This window comes from Battus philenor, unplaced genomic scaffold (genome assembly GCF_028537555.1).
Source record: "Battus philenor isolate CCGP_79_NKW_IND1 unplaced genomic scaffold, ilBatPhil1.0.hap1 SCAF_6, whole genome shotgun sequence".
Taxonomy (NCBI): Eukaryota; Metazoa; Arthropoda; class Insecta; order Lepidoptera; family Papilionidae; genus Battus; species Battus philenor.
The window spans coordinates 7,315,738-7,339,252 of NW_027181726.1; the positions used below are offsets into that span (position 1 = coordinate 7,315,738).

Below are 23,515 nucleotides of genomic sequence, written 5' to 3' on the forward strand. Positions count from 1 at the left end.
GGTCGAGTTCGTTCCGTTTCAGCAGCATATCGCAGGCGTTGATTCGGTCCAGAAGGTTTTTTGCGTCAAATCATGCGGCACCCAAACATCAAGCTTTTTTTGTATCCAGCCTTCTGCAGATGGTTTAAAATGGTTTGGTGACTAACTCCCATCTCCTGGGCGATGTCACGAGATGCCACATGCCGGTCTAACTCGATGTAGTCCATGATTTGATCGGTATTTGTCGTCACAGGTCTTCCGCCGGCTGACTTATCCATGGTGTCGTTTTCGCCGGCTCTGAATCGTCGAAACCATTCCTCCGCGGTTCGAAGTGATAGAGTACCATCCCCCAAAACACGATTAATCTCACGGAACATTTCTCTAGCGGATTTGCCTTTAACGAAGGAAAACTTTAAAATAGCGCGAATTTCGGCGTTAGTGAACTCCATGTTTACACGTCTATAACTGTTGAACGCAATATCCAAACTAATCATGCATAGCGTCGTTTTGTAGGTTATGTCAAGACCTTTCAAATTATGTGTAGTATTGCCAGATACGAGCTCTGTAGCGCTTTGTACATAGCCGCGAAATTCAAAAGACAAAAAGGCGGAAGGGAGATATTTGACAACCTATTATTTCAGGATAAGTGACCGAGGATAAATATAATATTTAAAAATTCGATTTATAATCTTCTTTGAATTTTCCAAAGGTCATATTTTTCTAGAGTACACTGGAGTATTTAAAAAAAATGACTCATACATTGCAAACTTCTATTTTCAACCTTCACGGAGAAAGCCTCGAATATAGGTCCCGATTGATCAAAAAATCCTGTGGCCGGTGTCGCCAGTAAAAGGCACCGAAAATGGACAAATATCATTACTACCGCGACGAGTCCAAAATGTTGTTCCATGTTTTTTGAAATTTTTTGTATGAAAGGTCGGAAAATTTGTATGAGCCAGGGTTAAAAACTTAACTTTGAAAAACTTCCGTGAGAGTCTTGCAATCTCGTCTTTATATAGCTTCCAGCTATAACCTCAGGCGTCGCGATTCGCGACAGATAATCGAATTCGAAAAAATGCAAAAAAATTCATCTGGGTTGGTAAAGTTGGATATATTTCCGAAAAGGAAGAGCACAATATAGACGTCGGGCGACCGCGAAGCGAGCGTTCGAACACGGGCATGCGAGATCTCGGCGGCCATCTTATTCGTTTACCGTACTTTTATTGCATTGAGCGTTTCGCGATTACCCAAAAACGACACCGATTTCGAGAAAAAACGTCATAGCGCAAAAGTCAGTACCCGCGGTGCAGCCGCCATCTTGAATTTCGCTAATGTCAGATTTTTTCCGAGGACACGTCAGTAAATGCGGAAACTTCGCCATACGTCGCCCATCTCGACTACTTCTGAAGAACGGTCCCGACGATCGGTCGAGGAAGGTTGCAGGGTTATAGATAATAAAATAAAATTAAAGACGCTTCTTTTGAAATTGTCTTAGAAACTTAATATATTCCTTAATACCCGTAAGTTAGCCCAAAAGATGATTCTGTTTATGTTTCGGTTTATCTGTAGTGTATAAATATGTTGTAATAATAAGGGTTAAATGAAAACTTACAATCACAATTTTTTAAATTTGCTAACGGTATTCTTCAAATTAAAATTAAATAAAACATATTTATTACATGTTATATAGACTTTGACTCATCATCAAAACGGTTTTGGTATTAAATGATTGACATAGATTAGAAAATCAGTAATTTCTTTGAAATGCCGTTAATAAATTATATAATAAATAAACTTTCCGTTATATTATAAACATACCAACGTACCAATATCATGAAATACCAACATTTTTTGTTACATACTGTACGTGAAATGTAAAAGCACGAACAAAACCATTTTCTTACTTCTAAGGTTATATATCAAACTAGGCTTATACGAAGGCATTGCTATAGTCATTTATGACCTACTGGAAGGAAAATAAATTATAATTTTCTTACAGAGTTACAGTTTCGACGTCTTCACAAAACCTCTATGCTATTTAACGACGATAGAATTCGTATAATACGATATAATATAGAATATAGACGAACAGTTTGTAAAATTACATAAATATTTGTAATCTTCTATTACAAACGAAACGAAAAAACCTTTTTCTACTAGGTTTATATTAGCATTATTTTTTACTAGCAGAAACAATTTTTTTGAAGTCGCGCCTAAATCCTCTTCCTTCTAGTGGAAGAAACCTTTAATAAATGTTTTGTTTCATGGTACCTTTTTTATCCTTTATGTGCGTAACGAAAACACGTGGCCCATCGGTCTGACTGTCTTATTAGGTAAATATGAAACGGTATAAATTTATTTGTAAAAAGTCGTATGGTCCTCATAACTTATCATAAATATACTTAAACGTAACTATTCTTATTTCTTTCATGGGCCCGAGTGTACGAATGTATAGAGTTTCACCAGTTATCTTACAATTCTTTTTCTTATTTTTAAATCTAAAATTAAAAGTACTTTATTAAATAGATCCTTTAACATAATTCAAGAATTTTAAGTTGATAGAAATGCGTGGAATTTTGTCTACTCATTTACGTGATGTTAATCTGCACATGAAAAATTTTATATTTCATTTAAAAGACATGAAATATGTAATTAGAACACTGCTCTAAAAATAAAGATAATTCGTACTAATTGGAAACAAATTAATTTACTTTTTTTATGGCAATTTAGTATGTATACAACAATGAAAATTCTTCGCTGTAATCACTGCAATCACTGCTCTTAGAGCCGAAAGGTTCTCGAGTGGCGGCCACGAGCCGATGGCGGCGTGGGTTAACCCCCCTCTAGGTAGACCGACGACATAAACAAGATCACGGCAAGTCACTCGTCTTAGACGTAGGTTTGGTCAAAACCCGGGCGTCATATCCCTCTACGGTCGTCCTATCCCCTGGACGAAAACCGTTAAATACCTAGGTGTCACCTTTGACACTAGGCTTCTATTATTTCTCAGACATCTACTTACTACTATTCTCAGACATAAACTTCTTCTTTATGAAACCTGTGTAAGACCCGTGTTCGCTTACGCAAGCGTAGTCTTCGCCCACGCCCCGGCGCACATACTACAATCCTTACAGATGTTACAGAACCGCATCACCCGGCTCTCAACCGGCGCCAGGTGGTTCCAACGTAACATCGATCTCCACAGTGACCTCCAACTAGAAACCGTCCAAGAGTTCTTCCAGGCATGCTCAAAGGCATACTTCGCGAAGGCCTCTTACAACCCCCTCATAGCGAACTCATCTCGCTACACCCCCGGCGATTCCTTCAGAAACCTCGTAAGGCATCATAAAGACGTCCTTACTGATCATATCGCAGGGTTCCCACAATCCACTCACCACACACCGCATGCTTCAGACACTCACTACACTGCAAGCGATAACTCACCATCTACAGCAACCACTCCACTGGCGCTCACCGCACGAAAAAACGCGTGCGATGCACAAAGATCATTCACCACACTTCCTACCGTCCATTACGTAAACGGCGTCGGCCTCCCGACGCCGCCGCCGCGAACAGCGTGGACGATCCGAGGTAGGATAAGTATCATTCCATACATTGCTGGGTCGCGCTGGGTTTGTGTCTTCGAGGGCTGTTTGGGTGGGCCCCGCTGCTACTATCTACCTTTGTGATTTCCTCGTCTCCCCGCCGAGTACTGATACGGGTTCGGAAACTCGAATCCTGTAGTTTTATATAGTTCACGTACCCCTCCGTTTCGTGAACTCGTTTCCGATGAAGCTGTAAAAGCCGCAAGGCTAACAGCAAAAACTTCACATGAGACAATAGACAATAGAGAAGTCACTCGATGCGGGCAGCGCTTTACCGGTCTTTGTCATAGCGATCTTTGGGCTCCCCCAAATGTACTACGTGCCTATATAATATAGTATATAAATCAATAAGTCATCAGACGTACCAATTAGTCATGTAGATAAATTTTACTTCACTAGTTTAATAATAAAAATCTATTGTTTTTTAGACATACACACAAAGTGTTAGTAAACAATTTTCTTACTAAGCTTTCGGGTAACGCACTAATCAACTATTGTTTACCGAAAACAGTATCCTATGTTACCATATAGGTTGATAAATATTTACAAAGGCTAGACTTTAATTTGTACATTGCTGTCGTCATATATTACTATCCAATCATAGAACTTTTTGGCAAGACGGTGTCTACTGCTGCAATCTATAAGGTCCCGTAATTTAAATTAATGTCTATTTTATAATTCAACGCTGTGGATCCGTACTCCCTTAAATCAGAGGTGTATCATTTATCATCGATTGTACTCCTTCCTTATACGTCCGGTTAAAAAAATATATGCTATCTGCTATGTTTTAATTTCCGTTACTATAGACATTCGTTTGTAACTCATGTGTCAGCTTCTTGAGTTCTATGTTTAAAAGAGACCATAATCATAAATAGAAAAGGTCGTTATTTTGAAATAATATTCCTTATTAACGTTGGTTTTGAGACAATTTTACAATGAATAATTTTCATTATTTTAACACACATGTTATGCCACGTCACACACAATATTTAAATATGCAGTATAAACACGGCTCGTGGCATTGAAAAACCTAATCATTTATATAACAATGAAACAATTTCAATGATATGAAAAACTAACTCATGGATACCTCATTTCCGGAATAAGGTGTGTTTCAGTGCGAACTTTCACAGAACTAACAGGGTCACGCGATACTAACAAAATATTATTGTTTATAGACTAAGTTTATTAAAAAAACCTACTTTGTTTTATGAATATAAATGTGTTTCTAATCCGCTTTATTTTTGAAGTTCTGTATTGATATAATGTTAATAAGAAGAAACAAATCGTTTAGAGTCATTTCTGTAAAGATAATAGACATAGACAACTAAATATCATCATCATTTTGTTCGACCCCTGCCTGGTGTGGATCATAGATTTCCAATAAAACCGGTTAGAAGCGGCCTCCGGCAATATTAACAAAATCGCCTGTCCTCTTAAAATACTAAAATTAAAAATATTTTACAAACTTAAAACTAAGAGAACATACTAAGACAGATTGTTTTTTTATAAGCGAACACTCCCTCCTTTTCTTTAAATTTGGAACCAAACATAGTCTCTTGTGAATTCTGAAAACTTAGATGAGACTTTTGTTTTTTCCTTAAAACAAATCAACGTCAAAAGACGTGACAGCTAAATCCTTATATCAGAAACTATAACGCTAGGCCGTCAAATGCACATATCGACAAGGTAGCATTAGGGATTGTAATCATTGAATTTGATTTTTTAAGTCCAGTTTTTGACGCTATTACATAACACATTTTACATACACATAGACACGCGCGCGTGTATAAATATATATATAGGCGATTCCTTAATTTGGGGGGTCGTACTTCGACATTGGAGGTTAGAAAAATTTTGGTTTTATTATCCTCTTCCACCTTATGCGGAAATCGGATACATCAAATCACCTGTCGAAGCTCGACTATATTGCGGATCTCGTATGTTAGTTAGTTACATATTTTTACATTTCTTATAATCGAACTGTCCAGTCACCATCAGTTTCTCGACGTACTTTTAAGATTGTCGAACGATATGACTACAGAAATTTTTTACATTAATTAGGCTAGTTCTTCCTAGAGGAAGTTTGAGGTTTTCAGCCTGGAGTCGTTGCCATATTGACTTATTGATTCGTGTATACAAATAGATTGAGTCTAACAGAGAAGAACGGTTTATTAACTGCATGCGTTCGATTGGATGAATAAGGTAACGATTAGTTCTTAGTAAATAATATTGTTTATCGCTCAAATCACTTAATATTGAAATTGACTTTTTACTATACTGCAACGGATTAATTTTAATCACTTTGTAATAATTAGTTTAAGAAGAAACTAAATAAAAATTTACCTTGTTATAAAATTCACTTTAATATTGTAAAGTACTAATTACTATCTACACGTACATATTATATATATTATAAATACACATCTAAGTATACAAAATCAAAAAAATTACAAGATATAGTATAAGTCATATTAAATTACACATTACAGTACGATCTAAATCATTGACAATTGATAATACTTCACGATATAAATTAATATCTAATATGATTAATATGTAATAATATTTTTGGTATAAATACTCACTGCATTTAAAATTCACTAGTAGTTATATAGTAGAAAGTGTAAAAATGGATTTTCAAGTATTTGTATATTATATTAAAATGACGCTTGGGTTTTTATCATAAATACAGCATCATACATAATATACCACATCACCGCTCCACTTTTATAATAAAATATTTTAAGCAATGTAGTTTGAAACTGAGAGAATTTTCTTAAAACTTAATTTTATAAAGCTTTACGTGTAGTAAAAATTATCAATAACAAAATTATTTCTTTCCCTTTTGGTCTTTTTCCCTATTGAAAAATGTGTACTATTCAATAGTTTTTTGAATTTTAAAAATAGTAATGTTGTAAACTACACAATAAGGTTAATTAAATTAATTAACATTTTTATACTATCTATAGATAACATATAATAAATATGAAAGCGTAGACCTTAATATTAATAATAGAGCATTAATTTTGTAAAGCTACAAAACGACGATGTGAAAAAAAATTCAATTTAGAGACCGTGCTGTCGTCAACACATTACACGAAAAATATCGCAATATTTCGTTGTACGTATAAATAATTTTTTAAATCAATTCTATTAGGATTTTGATGAAAACATTTTTTATATTGTAACTGCCATCGAATACATCTGCCAAAATGTTTACTTTAACAAACAATTTATTTATATTCTGTTCGTTATTATTTTACCAATACCCTGCTGTGGCAGTCGCGACCCCGACTGCTTCTGGTGGCAGAGTTCTTAACTGGTCATGGTATTTTTACCAAACATCTGTTTACTTCAGGTGTTAGTCCTCGGTGCAGAGCATGCCTTGCAGAGGACGCGATTGCTGCTCAGGTACTACTTCCGTGAACCCTTCAGAGATACCCGTCACGGATCACCGAGATGCCTACCCCGGATTGCTGACGATATCAAAGGTTTGCAGGGATTTCTCTGGCTTAAGATAAGATAACCACGTTACGGAAACCAGTCCGCAGAGACAAGACATTGCACTTCTTCTCTGTTTGGTAGAGAAATCACTACAAAATAGATAAAGCCTGATAAAATATTACTCGATTTTCTGTCTTGTACCTTTAGCTCAAATTTATTACAATGAAATAGTATTGAGAATAAAAAAAAAGAAATACTCAATTTTTTTACGTTGTATCACTGCCACTATATACTTAGACAAACACATTTTTTTAAATAGTAATAGATATACTCACAATTAAGCTCCTTATCAAATCTAAACATCTCAAATGAATAGAAAAATGATCCCCAATAACTTTTCTTATAATTAAATATATTTGTTTATACATTAATTTTAACATATGTGGTTCAGTATAGTTTATAATATTAATGTAATACATGTTTATTTACACTTTAACCTTAAAATATGTAACAACACACATTTTGCCTAACAAAAGAAACGTTTATCATGTATAAACCTGTTAAGTAACATTTTAATTCTAAGCTACTGATGGTACATATAGTTCAACGCGAAAACAAATTAATAACCGAACAAATCATTTATTATATATTTTAGATAACTCAATAAAAATCACAGATTTTTTTTAATTTTTTTCGTCTTTCTGAAATACACTAACACAAACACACTTATTTTTTTTTTGCACAACTATCTTGAAATTTACACAGCCTTGCTGCATCGAACTACTCACAGATACGTTATTAAAGTTGCAGCGCCAGACTGTAAGCGCTACGCTTTACGTATTGCTCCATGCTCCGAGGTTTGGCGTGCCAAAGGTAGCAACTTACGTGCAAGTCGTCTAAATGTATTTCGAAATTGCCGACTCATGCTACAGTACAAAACGAAGTTGACAGCGGAGCCTACGAGCGCCATTAGATCCATCACCTCGCCTATGGATTAAAACAAGACATACTTTAAAATTCTTTTAATTAGGGAATGTTATTCCTAGAAATCCACGACTTTGTGGTTATTAAGAACCAGGCAACTATAAGCCTTTATGTTTAAGCAAATTAAAACCTTAAGATAACTGTGAAAACTAGTTTAAAAAAAGACGCAAATGTTATCACCTTTTATTAAAATTGACAATGATTGTTTATTAGTGTAAAACTAGCAACTTATAACATAATATACATAACAAAAATTTACTAAATAAAGCACATAAAAGTGGGCCTCAACTGTAATTATTTTTAATGCTTTCTTTAAACTACAATCAAAAATTTTGGAAACATTATTTTTTTACTTGTAAATAGAATAGACTAGATTATTATAACGATACCAATATTAAATATTTTATTCGAGTAAATTAAAATGCACGATTAAAGTCATAAACATGTGCCCGGATTTATGTACATAACACAAAGACCGGAGCCCGCACAAATTTCACGGCAATTGCCGATACTTGATTGAATATGACATTTTTAAACAGTCACTCCATCCATTCAAATGAGCGTAATCGAATCGATCAAACCTACCTAAATCTAAATATAAGGTACTTTATGGTGAAGGATCTCTTTTGACATTTAGATCTTCATATTCATAAGGAATGAAATAATTTTGTTATGGAAATCATATTCTTACCAAAAGCATAATAACATTGTTGAAATAGATGAGGTGCGATAGCAGTAAGTAATCCAAACAAAGCTTGAGGAAGCTCAGTTGCTAAGAAGAGTCCGAGCAAGGCTACGAGCATTCGTGTGGTACGGTCAGTCCTTCCCCCAACATTGCTGCCCTTCTTTGCACCGCTTGAATCATCATTCAGTCTTGTTTTCTCACCCTGCGTTTATAATAAAGTTATTTACATAACATTTATTTCATAAAGTAAAATGATAACATGAAGGTTTAACCAAAATTATTAAAGACAAAGTTAATTACAAAATGTATTAAAAATTGGTTGTTTTATATTTGTAATCAATAAAATAGACACACTGAAGGAGATTAGTAATTAGAGACTTAGTAAATTTTTAAGCTTATTCTTTTCACTTTTAGAATATAAAATAGATGCACTTAACGTGAAGGTACTTTTAACGATTTAAACATGAAACACTGAAGCAAAAACTAATTGAGGAAATTCCATTTCCGCCACACCTGATACCCTTTTATAAGTAGATGGTACTGATAGATTAAATAATACCGTTATGTATAAAAAATAGCATAAACTTAAAAAGTATACTAATGAACTCTTAATTAATAAATTTCAATATTATTCAATCAATTAATAAAATCTTGAAGAATACCGATTAATAAAAAAACGGCATGAGTATTAATATTACCAGAGTCAAATAAAATTATCATTAAAAAACCGAATTTTTTTTATTTAATAAACCTTTATTAGATTTTAACTAATTTAATATAATAGTTAAAATGAATATAAGTACAAATAATATAATTATTAATTACTTTAAATACTTTATTTACATACATAATTTAATTTAATGCAATTTCAGTAATTCAAAATTAAAAAAATATTACCTCGCTTGTTGAAAGTGCCGATTTTTTCAATAATTTCTGTCTCCTCCTGTCGCTCGATTTCATTTTTATAATAAGGCAAACGCTCAATATTGACAACACCACACAAGGAATAAGCTTCAAGAAAACGCTGTATATCCAGAATATGGCAGTCAATAAGTTTTCGTTATTTGTCATAGATATAGCGTACTTTGGGTCGTAGCTGTGAGATGTATTCATCGAACTCTCTTTTATATCGTAAGTTCTATTATTCTCCTTGCTGTGTGTATCGGGGATTTCTTGTATATTCATAGCAAAGTAAATAGGAAGGCACATTATTGGACAAATAACATATGCAAGAGCAATGGCAATGTTTGTATTTCTTTTATTACATAAAATTCTGTTCTTCTGTGGAAATTTTATTGCAATGAATCGCCAAACTGCTAGCGTTATTGTAAGCCAGATTGAAATAGTGTGAAAGGTCTGACTGAAAATGGAATGGAAGTAGACAAAAACCGCCCATCCATAAGAATTTTTATGGAGCTCAGATCCTATTTTTGTGTAGATATGTAGAGCTAGCGGTATGTAGTCCAGCATGACCAGCAAGTCAGCAACGGCTAGGGCTGTAAGGATAGAATTTGTGGACGAAACCATTTCTTTTCGACTCAAAACAGCAATATTTACTGAGTTGGCAACTGAACCGAGTAGGCAGATTATAAGTGCAATGTAACCATGTACTTTTATGTACATGCGCTGAAAATTTTGACCACCAGGTACGCAGTAAGCCGCCATATTTGTGACACTTTCTGTTTCACTCTTCACCAAAATTAAAACCTAATTGCGGATTGTTGCTGAAGGTCTAGATGCTTCACTTTTCTTTCTCTGTAAACAATAACAGACCTAATTATTACAAAAAATAAATTACATGGCATCCTAATTTTAGGAATGTTAAAGTTACTATTGTATAACTACAAAAACGCTATTTTAGCGCTACCTCTCTTTTATTTTACAGTAATTCCAAAATTTATATCTTATTATATATTAACAAATGTAAGTGATATTAATAACATTTGAAATATGAGTACGGAATAATATTGGTAAAGTATGCAAATAAAATAAAATGGGTCATATATTGTAAAGAAATCTGCTTGAAAATTGACAGCAGCGATGTTTTCCAAAAAGCATAAAACATTGTCATTGTTATTAACCCATTAGCTAAGTATTTCAACGAATCATCGTATTAGTACGCTTGCTATATACTAAAGTTACATTCAATAAAAACTTTATTAGTTGTAAATGTATAACGATACGTAGACAAAGACAAAGGCACAGAAGGGTGTGTCCAGTGAAAGATTAATGAAGTTAATAATGCAAACGTACGTAAACCGAACAGGGGTTATAATTATTGAATTTTAATCAAATCCAAGACGTTTGCAGAAATACTATAACAAATAATTAAGTACACTTACGTGAAATATCTGTAATATGATTACGATATAAATATCTAAGGTGAGAATCACATTATTTTCTTTAACTAAATCAACTTTTCTTACCAATAAAGCGTATAGCCATTTTTATTTTAATTTTTGCAAATCAGTCGATTGTATAGAAAGCGTTTCGACAGCATTTTTTCCAATTTTTTCCCAAGGTCAAATTAATACGTGGGCCGATTACGTAAATCTCGAGTTGCCGAACTATTTTATGTTAGCACTCTTGAAAGTATGCATGTTAACACTCCTAAACTACTCAATCGGTTATAAACTCCGTCTAATATAAAAAGATATACTTATATTACAAGTTTAATTAAGTTCCTCGAAATGTTTCCTCCAATCGCGTTTTAAATCACCTACGTTCAATACGCCAGTGGTACTAACAATTTTTAGATCCGGACTATTTAAAAATAATGTTGGAAAATGATATTAAATAGTTTTAAATTCATAAAAAGAACTCTTACTTAATATTTTAAGGCTTAAAATAAAGTTTATCGTCATTTTGGTTTAAAAAAGAATACATTTTACGTTGTATGTTTTACGATTTTCGTTCAAAAGTGTCATAATAGACTTCGTTTGGCTTTTGGTGATTAAGCTTTAGTGCTATTTAATGATAATCCGCAAGAAGGACTTTTTTCAACTACGTCTACTGAAACTAACAGGTAAGATATACGGCAGATGATGGAATTTGACAAAAAAGTTACGGACCGGCAAATTGGAACAAGCTTGGATATTGCTATGAATTAAATTCAAAATATTAAGCACAGACACACCACCGCATTGATTGGTGATGTGTAATGAAATTGAATATCGGCGGTGGTAGCTCAAATACTGCATTTGCCCGATCACGAGTGACGAACTTAGCATCTATAGTTATAGTTCTGAAACCTAGAAACAATTTTCATTTTAGAAAGGCTACAAAAACAGAGGAAAAACCGTAGCGATAGAAATGATAGCCTCGTTCTTTGGTCGGATAGACTATTATTACCCAACAGTTCTCAAAAACAAGAAAATAATAACAGCATAAGTGTACATAAGCATTTGTTTGTCTACTGTTTTGGAAAAAGTTCGAGAACAACTTCCATGAGGCAGAACCCTTCTTCGTCAGTACGGCGCAGTAGTAGGATCGGCCAAACTAACTATCGACTATTCAAATTTGGCAGGTGTAGAATTTAGTCCCTCGAAGAGGAGTGTGCTTATCACGATGATTTTAAGTTAAGTTAGTTATTGCGGGCAATTTCTGTAAATCATTTGTGAAAAGACATTTTATTGATCGGTATCCTAAACACTTCCAGCGCCACGTCTTTTTTGTTTATTTAATAACGTAAGATTTTTATTTCAAGTTATGATCATACAAAATAAGAATATAAATCTATAGCTGTTATTTCCTGTTATAAAATCTAATTTGAATTAATAATTCTGTAGGTCCAGGACACTATGCATAAAATTGTTACGAAGTTTTAACGCGACATAATAAGATGCTTAATACATCTTTTAATTAAAATCCATCTTAATAGAATAACAAACAAAATCGCAACTTTCTATGTATAAATTTCTTATGTCAAATAAGAATTTATTAAAATCTGCCACAATGTTTTTACTTAAATGTGAAAAGTGTACTGCAAAAGCAGCTGCAGCAATCAAAATAATAAAGTCTCTTAATATTTGGAAAGCATAAATATTGAAGGCTAATGTAATAACTTGGTTTTATTTAACTTTCTGAGAGAGTTGAATGTGTTGGCACCTTCATTAACGCGAAAACTTTTATAAATAAAGCTTAATTACTACTCTACACTTTCTTAGTCGAGACTTATTTACTTAGCGATCATTATAGCGTCATTAATTATAACTTGCAAATATTGTAGTGCTACTGGATGATCCTAGGCGCCCTAGGCGAGATAGTGCTATTAAAAATAATGTTAAAGCATTACTGTGTTCCAATTTAAGATCCCAGTAATTATTTGAACAAAGAGAAGACAGTTATTAGCAAAGCAGATGTGTGGTTACGTGGTATTTTGTACATAATCCTCGTAAATCCAAAACCAAGCTAAAGTTGAGCTAAAGTATTATCGGACCTCTTACACGCCCTACGTCATAATTATTTTACCCGCAGGACGTCCACAACTGGACATAAGCGTCCCTTATAGATTTCTAAAGAGACCGGTGGGATGCAGTTAGGTGGGACCCAACGTTTCTTTATTTTCTTTCATTTTCTCTCTTTACTTCTTGTATGGACATCCTCTACGCTAGGTTACCAGTCTGTGGTCTCTTCTCCAGGACATAAAGACCCCAGCGACCATCCCTTTTACTCAACGTGCAGCCTGCATTCTGCCACTTCAACTTGTCAATCCGTTTGACTGTCGCTTTTATATCGCTATGTTACTTCTGTTCGTCTACGGTTCTCGTCCTTCCTGATTCGATGTCATAAAAAATCCCAAGAATAGCTTTCTTCGTGGCTGGTTGAGTGACTGTGAGCATCCCAAGTCTAAAGTCGTCACCGGTAATACGCATTGATTACAGACTTTCGAATTTGGGCACTGAGGGATATTAAACCAGAAAATGTTTCGTAGTTTCCCAAACGTTGTCTAGTTAAGTTAAATTCGACGACTGACTTGAGAAAGTGCTCAAAGTGGGTTTTACTTAGTTCGACTCTTTACCCCGGGTACTCTATCAAACCAAAAATTTCTCTTAAATAATCATCTGTAGTTTTTTCTGGAATTTATCTTAGTGATCAACCGTCGATGGTCGATGTCTACCGAGAGACTTCGACCATTGTGACTCCCTATGCGGTTTTTCTTAAGTGATGTATATCCTTGTAGTGGGAACGTCACAAGACTACAACAATACAATGTTACAAGTGGAAAAGTTATTATCAACTGACAGGGGATCTGGATATTTTTTTTGTATTTTCCCGCAAATCTTTTATTTATTTATTTTTTCTTAGCTTTGTAGCTGTTTTGCTTAGCTATGTATGTTTTCTCAAAACTAAGTCACTAAATCTCAACTGTACTCATTCCATTCATCGTGAAGTATTTTTAAAACGAAATGACATCTGTAAAGACTGGCTATTCTCACTTTTGAACAAGGCACGGACATGAAATAATGACTGTAGCATAGAAATATATTATCTTGGATTATCTCGTATTTAATTAACTTCTTTCATTTCAACACCAGTATTTCGGTGGCGTACTTTCATTGTCACAGCAAAAGGAAAATACTAATTTAAACTTGACACAAATTTTTGACTTTGGATAAGATATCGTTGCAATTAATTTTCCATTCTTTAATTTGTTTTAGAATACAATTGTTCTTTCTATTAGCAAAGTAAATAATCGTTGGTTGTTTTTAAAAACAATAGGATTTTAAGTTAAATTATTATATAGACAATATAAAACAATTCATACAAAGAAGACTGCAAGTGAAGATAGCACACAAAACTTTTGCACTAAAGTCTAAAATCTTCATGATAGGGAGCTGCACATATAATTCGGTTGCGAAATTTATTCCTTTTTCTGCATATCCTGGACTTTCAGGAGAAACAAAAGATTTGTTATCGGTCTTATCCATATAAAGAGTAGACTCTTTACTATATACTACAAGCGAATTCGCGAAGTCACATAGCTCGGAGGCAATGAAAGAGTCTGGATAAACAGATCGTAGGAGAAGTAAAATGAAACACTGTGCGGGTAGTGATGGGCCTTGTAACAACGGAAGCACTCAGAAAAGCAGGTCGCAGAGACGTGTAGAGGCAACTCGTCGAATCATAGACCAAGGCTTTCTAGGGTGGGCACGACCTTGGACAATGAAGATAGACGACCAAAAACGAAGTTCTTACAAATTACAACACATTGAGAGAAACGTTCTAACTTTTAATAGATTTGATTTTAAAGTATCTGGAGTCGTTATAATCAAAAAGAAAATTTCAAAAAAGTTTGGTAATTAAACGTGGAAATACTTACAACAATAATATAGTAACAGGTAGATTGTTAAAGTTGGTTACAGGGACTAGTAAAATAAAAGTTATTAGTAATATGACAAAGTACTATAAACATTTGTTTCTTAAACATATCTATACTACAAGTATCCAAAATTACTTGCTACTTAAATGGTATATTTAATGCGCATAATATAAACCGTTAAGCAATATATTTTAACATACATATACATATGCAATATGTTCAACAAGCTTTGTTGCCGAGAACAAAGCCAATATTTAACCTTACGCCAATTTAATATACATCAAAAAACTAGCTTCATGACTTGAGCAATCCAGATATTAATTTTAAACACTTCTTTATACGATATTAATAATATATTACGGGTGTTACGCAAATGTGAAATTATAGTTTTTTTTTAAGTAGTAAAGTTGGCGATATATGTATGAATAATAAAACGTAGATACTGAAAACGTATTTAGATATTTCTGATAAAAACACTTGATAAGATATATTTGTTTGTACTAATAAAGTGACTACATGCCAATATTGGACTATTGAGAGTTATTAAAGAAATAATGACCACATACCCGGTAACTATCCGATAAATTGTAGTGTAAATTCTGCCTACAATAAAGTAATGTTTTTAGTAAAAATGTTTTAGAATGTTTGTTTACATATTTATTTATTTATATACATTATATTAATGAATAGAACCATCTGTCTGATGACGACGCTCTTCGAGAACTTAGCTTTTAACTTTATGGAAATCAAATATATTAAGATAATAAAAAAGGTTTCAAGCATCGGCATATTAAATCAATGATTGTAGTGTACGGTGGCGAATATATAATGATACAGTATTTGAGCACACTGCGAAAGGTTTCTGTTTGAAGTTATAGGGGCGATAGAATATCGGTAGCAATTCAGATCTGGGTTGAAGTATTTAGATTGGAAACTTTTAATGTATTCCCATCACGTGCCTCTATAGTTTTAAGATCTGATTTAACTTAGCTGTTTGCTTAACGTATCTAGTGAAGTACGCGTCAGGCTGTGGAAATAAAACATGGTAACATTACAAAATTTACAACAATGGTAACATTAATAAACTATCTACCAAATGATTTACGTCGAATGTAATCAAAATGTTCGGTAGGCAACACCCAAACAACACAATACATGTGAAAGTTAAATAATATGTTATATTTGTTGTAAATTCTAAAGAAAATACATGCTCATACCCCTATAAATATTCCAAAAATGTTTTAATAAACGTAGACTTTCTGTGCTTATCTTTCACTAAGAATAGAGCATACTGCAAGAATAACTCAAATTGATTCTATTTAATTCAAATGTTAGAATAACTTTATTTGTTTCTTTCTTCCAGATTTATAAAATAAACAATGATGCATGTTTTTACTTGTGTAATACACTTCTTATATGGATAAAGCCGCTGTTTTGTCGAAAATTTTCAATTAATTGAAAGTAGTATAGATAGAAACAAGTATAAGGCAGAAGAAAATTCTCTTCGCAAATAGTATGTATAAACTTGTAATAAAATTTCTTCGACAATACTATTTGTATCTGGCAGGTTTTGATAATATAGAAAAGCTTACATTTAAAAAAAAGAACGCCTGGCTGGGTCAATTGAAACCTTTTTATATTTTTGTACTTTATATGTTGACGTTTGTGTCGCGATGCATTTTTACTTGTTTTTTTTTGTTCCGTCAGTCTATTGTTACGTATTATTTAACTATCAAGCAGTTTTGTAGAATTATAATCAGATTACTACTATCATTTTTATTTATTTAATCCGTTTATACAGTCCACACGCTCGCTAACATTTTTTAGATTTATTGACTTAATGCAATATCAATAAGAGTAGCATAATAATTATTTAAAAATTATGAAATTGCGAAGGTTTTTTTTCCAATCTGCAAAAACCAAACGGCTATGTCACGTCAAATTATTTTTTTTCGACCAGAACTAACTCTATATTTTCCATTGAAGCTTGAAACGTGAAATAAAAGCAATACATGCGCCGCCTGCGAAATGTATAGACTGACAGTCTGCCCACGAACATAGCAACGCCTTAATTTAACGTGCTTACCAGAACAGTAAACAGAAGCAATCTTTGATAATATTTTAATACGCTTTCCGTAATCGAAATTTTTTTAAATTTTATGGTTCCGTTTAATAATTTTATGGTTCCGATCTTAAACATAGTATCTTAATTGGTGTAGTTTTTAAGGACGTTGATATGTCTCAAAAATTTTAATTTATATGTATCAGTGCGTAATATAACAACGCTTTCGCCATTTTTCTTTTCTTATTTAACTAGCATTGAATTAACACAATAAGTCTGGGGTAAATGATTATAGTAATTATGATATTAAACATGTGTTAAACTATTTTATTATAAGTCTATGTCGCAAATAAATATGTGCAGTATAAAATTAAGATATATTTTCATTCCTTTAAGCAATGAAGCTAAGATTTAACGGAGGTTTTAAATGTGATTATTGACAGTAGTCGGATGACTGATAAGTTCCATCTTGTTTTCGAGATTAGACATGCCGCTCTATTTAATCGTATATAATTATTATCATGTACGATAAAATGCGTTATAATAATTATATACTTATATAGTTATTATAATTATATCTAATATTATTAAAGAAATTTATGTAAAAACCTAATCATTACATTAAGTTTTAAAATAAGTTTTTAAAGGTGAAACTGGTCACTGATTACAGTTTTTCAGTTTTGTTTACATATTTCATCCAATTTAGAACAATGTTTGATAATGTATACAATAACGAACTGTCCGAAATCTATTTAAATACAAAATAAACGATTGCCTCCCAATTTAACAAGATGATTCAAATTCTCTTAACCGACTCTAAATTGTATACAAATCTCACAACGTTTCACATACCATCTTAATTTATATTAATACGTCAATATGCACACGCGTGAAATCTTAATTAGTTTAAAAAATATGCTTTTAGTCCCTACATTGAGTCAATATAAAATATTTTCCTATATTAGTTACAATACCGTTTTTAAAGTTTATAATGAATAAGAAAGCTTAATTTAAAAAATTATATTGAATAGTCACTTTTAAAGCCATTACAAAATAAAGTACAAAATCATTCATTTATAGTTTTTATTAAGGTACAAACATATATTTTTTTTCTGAAAATGGTTCTTCAATCGATCTGTACAAGCTCAATTAATCTTGTAATAAAAATTATTACTTACTTTGAATTCCACTATAAAACTTCTTAAAATAAAACTAAACATATTTCACTTATGTAACAGAGACCACAAAAATTACAAAAGTTTTTACTAAACTTCATGCAACTTTTATTTTTATTTTATGTATATTTTCGATTATAATTGAGATATCGCGGAAATTGACACGGATCGGAATATGTAAACGTCTTCACGCCGTTGGAGCGGCGTGCTACACCTAGCCGGCTCTCATTGTGACTGTGAGGGCTGCCCCGTGACCGAGCCGAGCACCCGATCCTCTCTTAACGCGCTTCTTTCGAGTACACTAACGCCAATCCGCTCGGGTTACGATTCCTATCACAAGTTTCTAACGAACTAACTTACTTAATTTCTTCTCGACGCTTGAACATGTTGCGCGATATATGGATCTTATCGAAAAACACCTCACGTATGTGCAAGACGACTAAGTTCGGGGTAGGCTGAAGGTCTTAATAATATTTTCACTAACAACAACTATTAAGCCTTGTCTTGTAATTTTCATAGAAAAAAATTCAAATCATTTATTACATCAGATTCAAACCCAGAAACATTTTTATAAAGTGAAAAGTACGATGACTATTTTGAAAACTAACCATTCGAGATGAGAATGTATATCTGCAAAACTATAATTAATATGTACTAGACATCAAACTTAAAATATTATTTTAAGTGATCCTAACGATATTTTAGTAATATGGACGAAATATTTATGGAATAGCGTCAATTAAAACTACTCATCTTTCTAGGTTATAGACCTGAAAAAAGGCCAAGGTACAACAAACTTTTTTAATGAAGCTGTAAATCAAAATTTGTTCTCTGCTGCTTTCCACTTGCTGCAAAATCTTAGAAGGCTTTGCCGCCTACGATTGAATTTGCTACTCATTTCGACCATTACATTTACATCTGATACCCAAACATAAACTAACAACTTTTATTCTGCAACAAGTAAGGCATTTACTTCTCACAGTTGATAGCCTCAACATAGTGGTTTACATATAACATAAATCGCTAAAATTTTCACTGACCATATAACAACAAGGTTTAATTTCCTTAGAGAATAACTGTCATCATAGAAATAACTACAAAACTAATCAATATTACCATTTTTTCCGGCTTATATTTCGGATCAATTAAAATATATATTCGCGGCAAAAAATCTTGTTACGAACTCAAATATTTAACAAACAATGAAGTACATAACGTGTTGACAGATCCTACATACAAAGCCATAGTATATCTGCAAATGGCGGGAAATTGCTTGCTCGACCAAATCAAATCGGTGTAGCGAACAACCACCTCGTTTTGTAGGACGTCACAATTCGGATTCGTACATTTATTAAAGTCTTGTTTTCCAGCTGTTAAAATAAAATCCATAAGGATCACATATTCAATAAGCATTTTTTTTGTTTGTTGCTAACAGGCTGCACTTTCTCAAAATAAAATTTGTTTCTTTTCGACTTGTTTATGTAATAATTTTAAAACAACATTATTTCTTTATTTCGCATATTTACAGCACATACAGAACATTGATGATCAACCATCGGCGTTATTAAATCTTATATTTTATTATCATGGCTTAACACCGCCTACATTTTTTTTTATTCAAAAGTATTTACTTTTACAATCTATTTAAAAACAGAGTACTCAAAACTTAATTAAAGTCTGATTTAAATTATCCTCAATAAAACCATATGGTACTGGCAGGGATTTCTTTCCTCATATAAACTTTTCGATTAGATAGTAGGTCTATTAATTCAAAATAATAAAATGTAAAAAGAGAAAGAAACCGTTATGAATAAAAGTTTTTGTGAATAATTTTTATATGAAACGGAGCGTCAAACAATTGGATTGAAAACAGTCACAAATGCTTTGTTGATTTTCCATTCTACGAAGATGTTACAGCTCTTGTTATTAATACTTTTTACCATTATTAATATAATGGGTAATAACATTGATTTACTAATAATTTCGAATACAAATGTAACTTTTATAAAGTAAGTTTTTTGCATACACGTAACTAGTGACCCCACATTTATTCACAAGGTCAAGCATTGTTGAATTTTTATTATTCTGTTTATTCCTTTTAGTATCATATTTCTGAAAAGACGTGACTAGCAAAATAATTTGTTCAATATATAAAGGTAGAACAAAGTGACACATTTAATTTGTGTATAAAAATTAGTTGTTCATGCTATAACTACACCCTGTACACAGGTGTTTCACTAGATACGTCGCATTTCATTTGACTGGCATAAGGCATCGTAGTCGTTATAAAACGCGTTTAAATGTTTTCCGCGTGAAAATCATAAGCTATAAATTAGTGAATCACATTATTAACAACAATGATATCCTTAATCATATCCATTTATCAGTTCCATTCGGATTGCTTAGATGTCGTATCCAAAAAACCTTACAAATACTATCTGTCCTTACCAACACAGGCCTAAATTCTCTCCTAGCTAGAATGTGCAATGTGATCGACGTTATGTCGCCTCGTCTCGACATTTATGTTACATCGCTAAGCAGGTTTTGAAAAGAAGCTAGAAGAAGTGTTATAATAGTGATGTGCTTCCCTAAATCAGTAAATGAAAATTAATAACAGATTACATTTTTTTATATGATGACATTACATTACCTATGACGCGGTACAGTAGTTTCCGTAACACTATAATAAAGATTCGTAATAAAATATTTACGTAATCATAATTAATAATTGTAACAAGGTCAAAGAATAGGTAAAAAGGTTAAATAAACGTAAGTGTAACAATATTTTCCACCTAAATTTATATATCGGTTATACGCTTGTGACTGTACCGAGTTTAATCCTATAGCTCAGGGGACTAATCAATTCTACCAGCGACTACATTAAAATGCAAGAGGAAGGCTAAAAAATGCTCTGTTAAGATTAAATCTCCATCTATTTGCATCAACGATAGCGTCGACACCACTTGCGTATCGTTGTTGGAATACTTCCAGCTCATAACTGAGAATTTTTGTGGTAAAAGTAAAAGTGTGCAGACGATTCAAACTTTGTTCCTATATTAAATTTGTTACTTATTATCTGTTATTGTTATTTTCATTCGTACCTAGAATAGATGTAATAAATGAATTACTCAAAATAATGTATAGTATTACAAAATAATAAAATCATATAACCATGACATAATAATTAAAATGTCAATCAAATCAAAATAAAAGCAATGGTGCCATAAGTTACATCATAATGCATAAAGTATATAGGAATATTTTCAAAGGAAATGAAAATAGACGTCATGTTTTTATTTCATTAAATTTATGCAAAGCACGGTTTTATAGCTATGTATAATAATGGCTGAACAACAATATAATTCGATACGTGATCAAATTTATTAACAGAGGTTAAACCTACACAGCAGTAACAATAAAGGCTATTTTAAACCGATGAAAAGGTACATTAGGGGTATATCTATAGCTTCATTGCTCTAGCAAGAAAATTTATAACCCGACGAATCGTAGGAAATCCACTCTTTTTAAATTAATGATTTATAATTTTAGACCTAATATAAACTATAAGAGAATGTATTAATGTAATAAAAAATATTTTAATCTAACAATAACAATTAATACATCATGTGAGACAGCTCTTAAGCCGGCCTTTAGTTATTAAATGAAGGTTTGAATAGCAAAATAGAAAAGGATACAGTCTACAGGACTTAAGCTTACGAGATCTAAACCGCGTCCAATGCGAAAACATAAATCATCTAATAAAATATTTAAGATGTTCGAAGTACATTACCAAATCATAACTTTCACACTAAAAAATATTTTGTAGTAATTTATATTCTCGTATTAAAATGGACACGCTGAAATAGGAAATTGGAAACAAAGCTGTATCGACCCGTCAAAATTTAATAACCTTACAACACGTTTTCAATATTTTCTTTAATTTCCAGATATTGGTATAAGATATGAGATATTAATTCGGTACTCGCGAAAAGCGATCTAATGATTTTTTACACCATTTTACTGATTTTGCTTATAAAATTAATCACAAATCTGGTATGGGGTATCACTAGGGGCGTAGGACTAGAAATTGTCAAGGTTTAATGCATAACGAAAAATTTCTCATATCGCGGTTGAATACGATTTATTTTTAAGTCTATCGAGAACACACAACTTCCTTTCAATTTCTATGTATATTGATATTTCTGTACGATATGATTATTGATTATTTAAGATGGTGTTAGAGAGCGCGCTCATGATTCCACAACGGGTTGCAGCAGCAACATGCAGCCGTACGGCAGAGAAGTTTATGACTCGTCACGGGGTCAGTGAGGGTGGCTACCATTTTCAGCAAGATGCGACAGGTCTTGGGATGTGTTTGTAAGGTACAGGGATGCTACAGTAACAAGGCGGCATGCATGCGCGGACAGCTAACAAATTCGGTTTTTTCAGCAGCTGAAAAGAAGTGTGCATGCTTTAGCTTCCGAAACATATCTAAAGCTTGCACATCTTTTTAATTAATTAGGGCGCAGAAAAATCAAGTATCGCCGAAAAATACAAAGCTCACGTAATGAATATTGTAGAACCCAAAAAATTATTACTAAATAGTCTTTGTTCAAACTAACTAAAAACGCTGTTTGTTATTTTAAAAATAATCTTCTTCTAGTTAAATCACAAAGTAAGTATTAAAGTATCCGAATCTGAATTTTAGTTTTTACAGAAATAAAATTCCGATTGTATCGGGCATAGCGTTGTATTTCACTTGTTTTAAATCTATTTGTGTGCATTAGGCAAATATAATTCCAGAAAGGCAAAAACCGTTCCAATGTATTAATCTCAATTGGAGTAAAGCTCAATGTTAATTTGTAATACACTTTAATTTTTCTTACTAACAGAACACGTCAAAAATCGTAGATACGTCATCATATTTTTTTTTTTTTACTTGTTAAGGAAACTTAAAAACTTGATGCACTATAACAAGCGACTTATACAGCAGGGGGACAATACATAATAGAAATTATATTTTAAAACTTAGCCACATTATCCGCTGCTTTGAACACTGATTTTGAATATTCAAGGCGATTACAAAATTCCAAGCATTAACAAATATTAAGGACAAATAATTACAATAACGAATTTTAATACCATTAACAATATCCTTTTACGTTTAAACCATTCATTGAAATTACTGAATAATTTACTTTACGACAGCCTTGTTACAGGGAAATAACGTATAACGGCCGAAAATACAAAAATAAC

The 23,515-nt window shown here is 32.5% G+C and overlaps 1 protein-coding gene across 1 annotated transcript; it reads right to left on the reverse strand.

Moving 5' to 3' along the window:
• Nucleotides 1-7,857: 7,857 nt before the first annotated feature.
• Nucleotides 7,858-18,350, reverse strand: LOC137930546 (G-protein coupled receptor dmsr-1-like). The gene is made up of 4 exons (XM_068773838.1): nt 18,263-18,350; nt 9,598-10,455; nt 8,707-8,902; nt 7,858-8,018 (listed from the first exon to the last, which is right to left on the reverse strand). Exons 2-4 carry the CDS (start codon nt 10,363-10,365, stop codon nt 7,858-7,860), a joined length of 1,125 nt encoding a protein of 374 aa, XP_068629939.1. The 5' UTR covers nt 10,366-10,455; nt 18,263-18,350.
• Nucleotides 18,351-23,515: the final 5,165 nt, after the last annotated feature.

What these genes read in the sequence shown, in the direction of transcription:
- LOC137930546 (XM_068773838.1), bottom strand. Translation starts at nt 10,365, where the DNA reads ATGGCGGCTTACTGCGTACCTGGTGGTCAAAATTTTCAGCGCATGTAC. An exon ending in CGGCACTTTCAACAAGCGAG is followed by an intron (nt 8,903 to 9,597) that starts GTAATATTTTTT and finishes TTATAAACGCAG; the next exon opens with GGTGAGAAAACAAGACTGAA. An exon ending in ACAATGTTATTATGCTTTTG is followed by an intron (nt 8,019 to 8,706) that starts GTAAGAATATGA and finishes TTTAATCCATAG; the next exon opens with GCGAGGTGATGGATCTAATG.